This window comes from Chiloscyllium plagiosum, chromosome 6 (genome assembly GCF_004010195.1).
Source record: "Chiloscyllium plagiosum isolate BGI_BamShark_2017 chromosome 6, ASM401019v2, whole genome shotgun sequence".
NCBI classification, from domain to species: Eukaryota; Metazoa; Chordata; class Chondrichthyes; order Orectolobiformes; family Hemiscylliidae; genus Chiloscyllium; species Chiloscyllium plagiosum.
In genome coordinates this window covers 119,154,410-119,165,662 of record NC_057715.1, presented here as the reverse complement: position 1 = coordinate 119,165,662, position 11,253 = coordinate 119,154,410, and the positions used below count along the sequence as shown (strand labels likewise).

Below are 11,253 nucleotides of genomic sequence, written 5' to 3'. Positions count from 1 at the left end.
GCCTTGCTGATCTTTGAGGGACCCTATTCTCTCCCTAGTTACCCTCTTGTCCTTAATATATTTGTAAAAACCCTTTACTTAGCTCTCAAGAATAATGAGACAACACGTGAAAGAGGAATGAATAGACACTCATGGCTAGTAGGCAAAAATAAGGACTGCAGATGCTGGAAACCAGAGTTTAGATCAGAGTGGTGCTGGAAAAGCACAGGTCAGGCAGCATCTGTGGAGCAGGAAAATCGATGTTTCAGGCAAAAGCCCTTCATCAGGAAGAGAGGCAGGAAGCCTCCAGAGTGGAGAGATAAATGGGGCTAGTATGTTTAACATTTATCGAAGAGACAAGTTTAAAGCTTTGAATACCTGGAAGGATTAGATTGTCACATGACCATATCTGGTGGAGTTTAGAACAGTCAGAGGTGGAACAAAATTAAGAACTGCAGATGCAAGTGATCTGAAATACAAGTAGAAACTGCTGGAGAAACTCAGCAGATCTGACAGCATCTGTGGGGAAAAAGCAGAGTTAACGTTTACAGTCCAGTGGTTCTTCATCAAATCACCAGACTCAATCAGAAGTGACTTCTTTTCTCAGGCCACAACGCAAGGTCGTGTTGAAGCTGTACAGGACTTTGGGAGGCTACAGTTGGAGTTGTGTGTTCGTTTCTGGTCACTGTACTGTCGGAAGGATGTGATTGCACTGGAGGGGGTGCAGAGGAGATTCACCAGGACACAGCACTTCAGCTATGAAGAGAGGTTGAATAGGCTTGGGTTGGTTTCTTAGCAGAGAAAGCCAAGAGGGGGACCTGATAGTGATGTATAAGATAATTAAAGACATGGACAGGCTAGATAGAAATCAGCCTTTTCTCTTGGTCAATAACAAGAAGGAGCACATTTTTGTAGTGAAAGGCAGGAGGTTGAGGGGATTTGTGAAAGTCTTTTTTCCACCTCGAGGATGGTGGATGTCTGACATGCACTGCCTGGGAGGGTAGCTGAAGTAGGAAAACTCACAACCTTTAGAAATAATTGGAAAAGCATTTGAAGTGTCACGCCACTCAAGGCTATTGCAGAATTCACATTGTTTTGTCAGTACAGACTTGATGGGCCAAAGGACCTCTTTTGTACGATGTGATTCTATGAAAGTCAAGAGCCTTTACTTAGTTTTAGGGCAGGGCCAGCTGGAATCAATGTGCAAAGTAATATTGTAGACTTATTACAAAGTCCTTCTCAGCCATTGCTGTTTACTCAGACTTTTGATGACCCATCATCAAAATTTATATGAAAATACAAAAGTCAAAATCTACAAATTAATCACAAGTACAGAAACCTAACCGGCACAGATTCCAGTCAACTCGAGCAGTCCAAAAGTGTACACACCCTCAGATCACAGCTTCTCTATGCACGGGCCAAACTCTGCCTTCTTCGTGAGGTATTACAAAATCCTTGTGAATCATCCCATTTGAAAAAGGCAGAAAAATAATACCGAATGTCTTGTTTTCTACAGTTCTACATCAGTCTGTGGGGAAACACCCTCCCTCCGTAATCTCTGTTCTCACATTCTGTAGTTTACTCAATCTCCAGAGGATCTCAGCGTTTTTTGTAAAGGCAAGCCTTTAGTTGCAGATGAGGAAGTTTCCCTTTCTTCACAGGAGACCCATTCTTCATGAAGTCAAACAGATAAAAGTATTTGTTCTGCATGTCCTGTGGGAACGAGCAAACAACATGCCTGAGCACCGAAATATCACACGATACAATGAAGTTTCTGGGCCAGGACCACCCCCTCTCCAGAGACCAGCTGTCTCTCCCCGGATCATCCCTGCTGACTAGTCCCACAACCAACTCCCACCACTAACTCCGACCACCGATATCCCCAACCAGCCCCTGCCATGACACCAGCTCCAAAACTGGACTCAGAAACTCACCTCATTACAAGAAGCTCTCCTTCCACAACAGTACACATTCCCCACCCCTTCCCTAAAACCAGCATCCTGTCACCAAATCACCCTTTACTTCCAAGTGGAAAGTCCTTGACACTGATCCAGCTCTCTCAGAGCCAGCTGTTAAGTGTGATCAGAATCTTAGAATCCCTACAGAACTTAGAATCCCCACAGTGTGGAAACAGGACCTCCAGCCCAACAACGTGAAAGTGAGGACTGCAGATGCTGGAGATCAGAGTCTAGATTAGAGTGATGCTGGAAAAGCATAGCAGGTCAGGTAGCATCCGAGGAGCAGGAAAATCGATGTTTCAGGCAGGAGCCCTTCATCAGGAATGAGGCTGGATGCCTTGGGGATGGAGGGATAAATGGGAGGGGGGTGGGGCTGGGGGAAGGTAGCCGAGAATGTGACAGGTAGATGAAGGGGGTGATGGAGATAGGTCGGAGCAGAGGGTGGAGTGGATAGATGGGAAGGCAAATGGACAGGTAGGACAGTTCAAGAGGGTGGTGCCGAGATGGAGGGTTGGATCTGGGAAAGGTGGGGGGAGGGGAGGGGAGGAAACTAGTAAAATCAACATTGATCCCATGTTGGATGGTCCCAAGGCGGAAGATGAGGTGTTCTTCCTTCAGATGTCGAGTGGATAGAATTTGGCGGTGGAGGGGGCCCAGGGCTTGCATGTCCTTGGCGGAGTGAGATGGGGAGTTGAAATGTTCAGCCACAGGGCGGTGAGATTACTGTGTGTGTCCCAGATATGTTCTCTGAAACGTTGTACAAGTTGGTGTCCTGCCTCCCCAATGTAGAGGAAGGTGGGGGAGGGGAAATGAGGAAACTGGTGAAGTCCACATTGATGCCCTGGGGTTGAAGTGTTCCGAGGCGGAAGATGAGGCGTTCTTCCTCCAGGTGTCAGGTGGTGAGGGAGCGGCGGTGGAGGTGGCTGAGGACCTGCATGTCCTCAGCAGAGTGGGAGGGGGGAGTTGAAATGTTCGGTCACAGGGCGGTGAGGTCGATTGGTGCGGGTGTGCCAGAGATGTTCCCTAAAGCGCTCTGCGAGAAGGTGTCCAGTCTCCCCAATGTAAAGGAGACAATAAATGACATCAGTGGAAGTGCAGGTGAAACTTTGGTAGATATGGAAGGCTCCTTTGGGGCCCAACGAGTCCACACTGATCCTCCATAGAGTTAGCCATCCAGAACGATTCTCCTACCCTATTATCCTATATTTTCTCCTGACTAATGCACCTAATCTGCACATCCCCGAACACTATGGGCAATTTAGCTTGGCCAACCCACCTAACATGCACACCTTTGGATTGTGGGAGGAAATCAGAACACCCAGAAAAAATCCACGCAGACATGGGGAGAATGTGCAAACTTCACAGAGAGGTTGGAATCGAACTTGGGTCCCTGGCACTGTGAGGCAGCAGTGCTAACCAGTGCGCCACCACGCCACGCCCTGAAACTTTTTTTTTCACTTTACCTGCTCAAATGTGGACTATTAATCTCATGGGATGAGAGGGATTTATTAAAGGAAATGAAGGTGATAGCTGAAGTAATTCCATAGATTCTGGTATTTGTCACCAAGTCCACCCTTTGTTTACACATGGCACGTCTTTGACACTGATCCATCTCCTTCAGAGCCAGCTCTCAGTGAACAGAACCTCTGACACTCCTGTTTTTTTTTCTCCCTTTTTACCCCCACACTACCGCCTAACTGCGGTAGTGGAAACTCTGTTTATAACAGTCAGCCAGGGGTACCTGGCTGAACCATGTTAACAGCCCCAAACAGGGAACACATTCTATGATGTCCACCTGGCTGACCTTGTTACAATCACTACAATCCCTACCCCCGATTAGTCAAGTCAAGTGTAGTTTTAAACGATACCTTTGAAATCAGTTTAAAACCAAGAGATCCAAGGACACTGGTAAAACTCCGAACATCTTCAAATCTGCTGGCCACTTCAGCAATCTTCAGAATCCCCCTGGTCAAACAGAAAGATCCAGAGATGGATAGCACATCAACTGTGAACCTGTTGCACCGGCCCCAGGGTCATTTTCATGATCAGCTCTTCCTCCTTCATCCACCCACACAGTAAGTCCATGGCCGCTCTCCCACGCCTCTCCACCCTCACTACTCTTTCTTCCCTCCTGCTGTTGTCCCCTCAGGTTACTTGTGTCAAAAGAGTTAAACAGCTGAAGCCCACGTTTCAGCTCTCCTGTATTCCAGATTAAAACATTTTCTAACTTCTCTCCAAAATTCAAAAGCAGGTCACAAAGGGGCTATAGAAATAAATCTTTTTAGGAGGCGTACATGAGAGATATGCAGGATTTGAGAGTTGGATTAGGAAAATGCAGCGGAGTTGAAAGGACCTGTGCCAATGTGTTGAGTTACTAAATGAGAGGGAGTCACCGGGCTTACCCTGGTCGAAGGATACGATTGGCCTCTGTCAGGAAATCCACAAGGTTCGTGCCCATCAGTGCAAGACAGAAGACAACGATATCAACTGATTCAGCATGCAGAGGAACCTGAAGCACCACAAGCAAGATGTCAAAAGCAAGCTCAGTTTCTTTGAAAATCATAGAAGAGCACCCACTGAGTACCTCAAAGAACAGTCCAGTTAGTCCCTGCTCTTTGCCTGAACCTTCAATTCTTTTCCCATCAAATGTTTTGTTTTCACGAACAGTGTGTTGCTGACAAAACAAGCTCATCCCTAACTACATCCAGAAGAGGTGGCAAATATGTTCTAATAAATACAAGTTCTCAGAACACTGAGCCAAACTGCTGAGCCACCCGCGAAGCAACACAGATGACAGATAAAGAAATGGCAAACATCAAGTCCAATCAGAATAGAGAACACTAAAAAGCCCAAATTAATGGTGCTTTATCCCAATGTACATGGTTGATGGTTTGAATACACAAATAGAGGTAATTGGGTATAGTTTAGTTGTGGTAACAGAAACAATTGGCAACTGCATATCCAACAAATTATATATCTAGGAGACACAAACAAAAAAAAAGGAAGTGGGCTAACACTTCTCATGCAGGTCGACAACATTACATGGCTGAGAAATGATCTTCGATTGAAGGATCAAGATGGAAAATCAATCTGGGAGGAGGTAAGAAAGAGCAAGGGGAAAACATAGTGGGAGTTCTTTAGATCAGATTCCCTACAATATGGAAACAGGCCCTTTGGCCCAACAAGTCCACACCAACCCCCTGAAGAGTAATCCACCCAGACTCATTGCCCTACCCTATATTTACCCGACTAATGTACCTAACACTGTGGGCAATTTAGCACGACCAATTCACCTAACCTGCACATCTTTGGATTGTGGGAGGAAACCAAAGCACCCGGAGGAAACCGACACAGACACGAGGAGAATGTGCAAATACACACGGAGAGTCGCCCAAGGCAGGAATCGAACCCAGGTCCCTGGCACTGTGAGACAGTAGTGTCTAAACACTAAGCCACTGTGCTGCCTGTTTATAGAACACCAAGTAGTAATGTTGGACACACTGTGAAACCCGAAAGTAGAGATGTATGTAACATGGATAGCAGAGTAGTGGACCACCTTAAACATCTTCCATTGTTCCTCTACCGTATTTTCAGCTAAATAAGTTTCCCAGTCCACTCCAACCAACTCTGCACTCATCCCCAAAAAATTATCTTTGTTGAAGTCGAGCACAATTGTTTCCAGCCCTAGTTTCTCACTCTGTATTATGTCACATTATGGTCATGATTCCCGAGGGGGTCTTTTGCTCTGACATCATTCATGAAACCAGTTTCATTGCATACCACCAGATCCCTCACCTGATACAGATATTGTTCTGCCAACTGTCCCAAATACATGCTATGAATTCTACCTCATGGATACCTTTTCTAATTTGATTTTCCCAAATAAAAGATGTTTAAATTCACTCATGATTAATGTACTAGCTAGTTTAGCAGGTAATGAGGAAGGCAAGTGGAATGTGGGCCTGAATTTCAAAGGAAATTGGATGGAAAAAGAGAGCAGTTTTGCTAGAATTACAAAAGTTGAGTGTGTAGTGCTGGAAAAGCCAGTCAGGCCAGGCAGCACCCAAGGAGCAGGAGAATCGATGCTCCGGGCACAAGTCCTCCCACCAGGAACCCCATCCCCGCCACAATAAGGAGTCCTGATGAAGGGCCCACGCCAAAAACCTCAACATGGACGCCACTAACCCGCTGCTGCGCCCACCGCCCACCCCCCCCACCACCAGCACCACACACCCAACTCTGATGTCCAGCATCTGCAGTTCTCACTTTCCCCTAAAATTACACAAGGCATGAATCAGACCACAGCTGGAATACTGGGAATAGTTTTGGAATCCTTATTTAAGAATAAATATACTGGCACTGGACACAGGATTGTCTAGTATGGAGTGTCAATCTTATAAGGAGAGGTTGAGTAGGTTGGGCCTGTGCTCATAGAAATTTAGAAGAAAGAGAAGTGGTTTTATTCAATCATAAAAGATTCTTAGGGGACTTGACAGTGTAGGTGCAAAAAGGCTTGTCTCCCATTGTGAGATAGTCTAGGGTCAGAGGGCATCATTTCATAGTAAGGGATCAGCCATTTAAAACTGATGAGGAGGAATTTCTTCTCTCAGAGAGTAGTGAATCTGCAGAATTCTTTACCTCAGAGGGCTGTAGAGGCTGGGTCATTTAGTACATTCAAGCCTGAGACAAACAGATTTGTAACCAGTAAGGGAATCCAAGGTTATGAGGAAAAGGCAGGAAACTGGAATTGAGGATCAGATCAGCCATGATCTCAGTGAATGTCAGAGGGACTCAATGGGCTGATTGGTCGACTTCCACTTCTTTGTCTTATGTTCTGATTGTACAACAGCAAGCACAGGAAAATCAGGGTAAACACATATCATGAGAGATGGGGAATCAGGTTGAAATTGGGACCAAGGGAGAGAGGGGAAATCAAGCAGAAACCAGAGTCAACAGAGGGGGAAATCAGAGTGAAACTGAGTGAGAGCGTTGGTGGAATCAGTGACAAACTTAGACATAGGGAAAATCGGGAACAAAAGGCGTCAGGGACGTACAGTTACACATTAGCAAAGGAATGTCTGGACAGTCAGGCCTAGCTGTCCCCAGAGATATGACTGAATGATCTTAGGTAAATCCCATTTCTCTTGCGGGGAGATGATAGAGTTGGGTTCTATCAATACTTACATTCGCCATGTCACAGACAATCACATGTTCATTGAGTGCGACCAAATCAAATGAGTGAACCTTGTTGCTCACGCTCTGGGCAATCTTACAGTCACCGCAGCCAAAATCAGCCACAACAGCAGTGGATGGTCTGTGGGAGCATGAAAGAGAATTTAGAAGCTGGCTGGTCCTTCACTGAATAAACGCAAAAAACAAAAGACATTCTCAACAGTTTAATCGCTGGAAAAGTTCAGGAGGTCTAACAGCATCTGTGGAGAAAAATCAGAGTTAACATTTCAGGTCCAGTGCCCCTTCTTCAGAACTGACGATAGCTAGGAATGTTGGCTTTTATGCAGAAGGTAGGGAGGCGGTAAGGAGTAACGATAGGTGGTAACAGACCCCAAGGAGAAATAAGAACAGTTGGACAAAGGAGCGGACAGTGGTCAGCCCAGGAGAATGAATAGCTGGTAACAGGGGTTGTTAGTGGCTAACAATGAGTTGTGTGTGTACTGGCAGTCTACGTGATAACAAGGCCTGGTGTGTGAGGGTTGCAGGAAGGACATGGGAGAAGGTACCTTAAGGCCCAGAACTGTTGAACTCGATAGTGAGTCCAGAAGGCTGTAGGGTTCCCAAGCAGAAAATGGCATGTTCTTCCTGCTGGAATGAGCTTGGCTGGAGCATTGTAGCAAGCCTGAGAGAGGGATGTTGGCCAGGGAACAGGGTGGTGTGTTGAAGTGGCAGGCAACTGGAAGCTGAGGGCCTGTTATGCAGACAGAACACAGATGTTCTGTGAAACGGCCACCCAGTAAATGCTTCATTTTCCCAGTGTAGAGAAGATCACATTGTGAACAGTGAATACAGTAAACTAGATTTCGTTAATTGCATGTAAAGCGCTGCTTCACCCAGGTGGTGTGCTTTGGCCCTTGGATACTAAGGAAAGAGGAAGTAAACTGGCAGGTGTTATACCTTGTCCATTTGCAGGGGAAGGTACCGTGGGGGTGGGGGCAGTGTTGAGAGTGAGGACGAATGGACCAAAGTGTCTCGGTGGGTATGGTCGCTGTGGAAGGCTGACAAGGGAGGGGAGTCTGTGTCTGATGGTGGCATCCTGCTGGACGTAGTGGAAGTGGTGGCTAATGATCCTCTGGTTGTGGATGTTGGTGGGATGGTAGGTGAAGATGAAGGGGACCCTATCGTTGTTGTGCAAGGGAAGAAAGGGTGGGGAGGGCTACAGTTGCGAGATGGATTGGACATGTTAGAAGATCCTGTCAACTGTGGTGCTGGAAAGTTCTCAGTTGAGGAAGAAGGTGGACATTTTGTCAAAATTGTCAAAACATTAACTGATTTCTCTCCATAGATGCTGCCAGACCTGCCGAGTTTTTCCACTAATTTGTTTCTATTTACAATTCTTTCATTTTTTTGTACTTCACACTGAGGCTTGCCCACATCTCTGCTGCTCCTATCCCTCATTCCTCTTGGATTTAGAAGGTACCTCAAACAAACTCTCACTCTTGCCCGTTGCCACCACATTACCTTTCTCCCCAGCATTCCCCCCGCCAGCACAGCAATGTTTTTAAAAATTCATTCACAGGAAGTGTGTCACTGGCTAGGCCAGTCCTAGTTGTTCTTGAGGGTGGTGGTGAGCTACTGTTAGCATGCTACTCCTCTCCAACCCCGTGCTCTGCCCAGCTGTACCTGTTTCGGATGTACTGAATGATTCTGTCGACTGGGTTTTCTGGCCAGCGCTCCATCTGAGCTGTGAAACCTTGGTGATAAAGCTGGAAGGAATCACGGTCCTCAGAGAAGAGCTTCACAGCCTCTGCACTGCTCAAGGTGTACAGCTGCTCGTTAATGTAACGGAAACGGGCCGACTTTAGGCGTTCTTCCATCTTGTTTCTCAAAGCCGCTGAGCGGTCTGAGGTCAGGCTGGAGGGACTTGATTCAGTGGTATTTACCCCCACAGCAAGTGCCAAGTCTCTGGCCAGTGGACCTGAACTGCCTGAGGTACAGTCCCTTTGCTCTGCAAGTGACAGATGATCACATATTCTCTTCCTCTTTTTCTTAATCCTTGTCACAGTCTCACTGTTCTGGTTCTGAATTCTTATCCTCTTGTTGAGGTTAGACATATTTTCATGGTTAGTCTCAGAGATTGTTCTCTCTGCTGGATCACTCCCTTCTTCTCCTTTTCCTTTCTTTTGCTTTATTTTAATTTTGTGTCTGTCTGTGATATGTTTGCCTTCACCTTGTTCAGGTTCTAGTTTTCTCAAAATCCTTTCACAGTCAGTCTTCCCCTTCATATCTCCTTGGTTCTTTACAAACAATGTGACCACAGGGTGGAATTTGTTTTTGTTCCGACGCTTGTTTTTCATTTTGTTTCTCCACTGTTGGCGGGTGAGCATTCCCTGGGTCGTGTTTCTTCCCAGTTCACCTGCCTTCAGCAGTTTTGAGCTAGGAGCTGAGCTTCTGTCACCCTTCTCTGCATCTCCACCTTTTACACGTCCAATATCCTTGCTTCCTATGCTGCTCTGCTTTTCATTTCTTATGACAGCTTGCGCAAATGGCGATTTCAGAGGGGCTACATTTCCTTTTTCTGCACCCTCTTTAAATGGGTTTGTACCCAAAGTCTCCTCACTCTCCTCCTTTCCCCGGCTTCTCTTCTTTTTCCTCTTGATTCTCAGCCTAGCTTTCTTTGCTGTTCCATACTCAGGCTTGGACTGTGTTGCCTCTGGATTCTGATCAGGTGCTCCTGCTGCAGAAAGAGTCTGCAGCGTTTGCAGAAGTCTCTGTTTCATCTTTCCCCCAGGTGTCTGTACATTCTAATAAGAAGGAAGAGTTTATGTCAGCGATTCCCCTTCTTAGCATGTAAATACTTAGCAGGTTACTGATCCAAATCTATTCCAATAGGAATATGGGAATGGCTGGAAATAAATGTCCTCAGAGTATTGTGTTACAACACAGGGTAAACCCTACTGCTAATTTAAACCAGACACACAGAAAAGGTCACCTCGCCTCATAATCTTAAATTTCGAGAGGCAGAGAACCATCCCAGATCTCACTATTTAAAGTAAAAATTAACAATTTTATTCTTTAAGTCCAAAAGAGAACATTAAACAACTATTTATAACTCCTTTCTCTTAAACCTATCTTTTACCTTGGTTTTTATGTCCTCTTTGTCTACAGGAGTAGTGCCAGAAGACTGGAGGATAGCAAATGTGGTTCCCTTGTTCAAAAAGGGGCGTAGGGATAACCCTAGTAACTATAGGCCGGTGAGTCACTTCTGTTGTGGGCAAAAAGTCTTAGAGAGAATTGTAAGGGATTTGAATTCTTTGAAAAGGGTGACAAAGGGGTTGATGAGGGGAAAGCGGTAGATGTGGTATATATGGATTTTAGTAAGGCGTTTGATAAGGTTCCCCATGGTAGGCTACCGCAGAAAATACGGAGGTATGGCATTGAGGGTGAGTTGGAGGTTTGGATTAGGAATTGGCTGGATTCAATGCTATAGACAATGAATATTTTAAATACTTTGAGTTTTATATCTGCGACAAAGAATATTGTAGGAAAGGATAATTAGTTCGCAACTTACTCGGTCGCTATTGCAGTGGGGAGTCTCAGTCTTGTGAACAAGTGCTTTACTCAGGGCCCTGGCTTCCACATCATCGTTCCAATCCTCCTCATCAAACATCTCTCCTCTGTGGCAGGGAAACAGTCAGCTGGGGCAGAGCAAGGGTTGTCTGCATGATCGACAAAACATTGGGGTCTCAAAACAAGCACCATTCCATTTACGCACATCACTGACCCCATCAATATATCAAGAGACCAGGGTTAGAACTCTAGCTACACCCAGAGCAGCACCACTCTTAGCCTGAAGCCCAATCCTCTGCCACAGTACGAACCCAAACTTCTGAAGACCAAAAGAAAAGAAAATGCTAGAAATCAGAAACAAAAACAGAAATTGCTGATGAAGCTCAGCAGATCTGGTAGCATCTGTGCAGAGAGATCAGAGTTAAAGTTTCGGGTCCAGTGACCCTTACTGTTCTGAAGAAGGGTCGTGGGACCCAAAACGTTAACGGTTCTCTCTCCACAGATGCCACCAGACCTGCAGAGTTCGTCCAGCAATATTTGTTTTTGTTTCTAGCCCCAACATCCTTCCCCACTG

The 11,253-nt window shown here is 45.8% G+C and overlaps 1 protein-coding gene across 1 annotated transcript; it reads right to left on the bottom strand.

Annotated features, from left to right (window-relative positions):
* Window positions 1-1,164: 1,164 nt before the first annotated feature.
* rrp8 (ribosomal RNA processing 8) lies at window positions 1,165-11,050 on the bottom strand. The gene is made up of 6 exons (XM_043692587.1): window positions 10,681-11,050; window positions 8,793-9,913; window positions 7,122-7,251; window positions 4,340-4,446; window positions 3,806-3,902; window positions 1,165-1,692 (listed from the first exon to the last, which is right to left on the bottom strand). Exons 1-6 carry the CDS (start codon window positions 10,777-10,779, stop codon window positions 1,579-1,581), a joined length of 1,668 nt encoding a protein of 555 aa, XP_043548522.1. The 5' UTR covers window positions 10,780-11,050; the 3' UTR covers window positions 1,165-1,578.
* Window positions 11,051-11,253: the final 203 nt, after the last annotated feature.

Bases quoted from the DNA above. Each gene is read 5' to 3' on its own strand.
- rrp8 (XM_043692587.1), bottom strand. From the start codon at position 10,779: ATGTTTGATGAGGAGGATTGGAACGATGATGTGGAAGCCAGGGCCCTG. The intron at 9,914-10,680 runs GTAAGTTGCGAA...CCTTCTTATTAG, and splicing joins CCCACTGCAATAGCGACCGA to AATGTACAGACACCTGGGGG. The intron at 7,252-8,792 runs GTACAGCTGGGC...ATGCTCCCACAG, and splicing joins ATTCAGTACATCCGAAACAG to ACCATCCACTGCTGTTGTGG.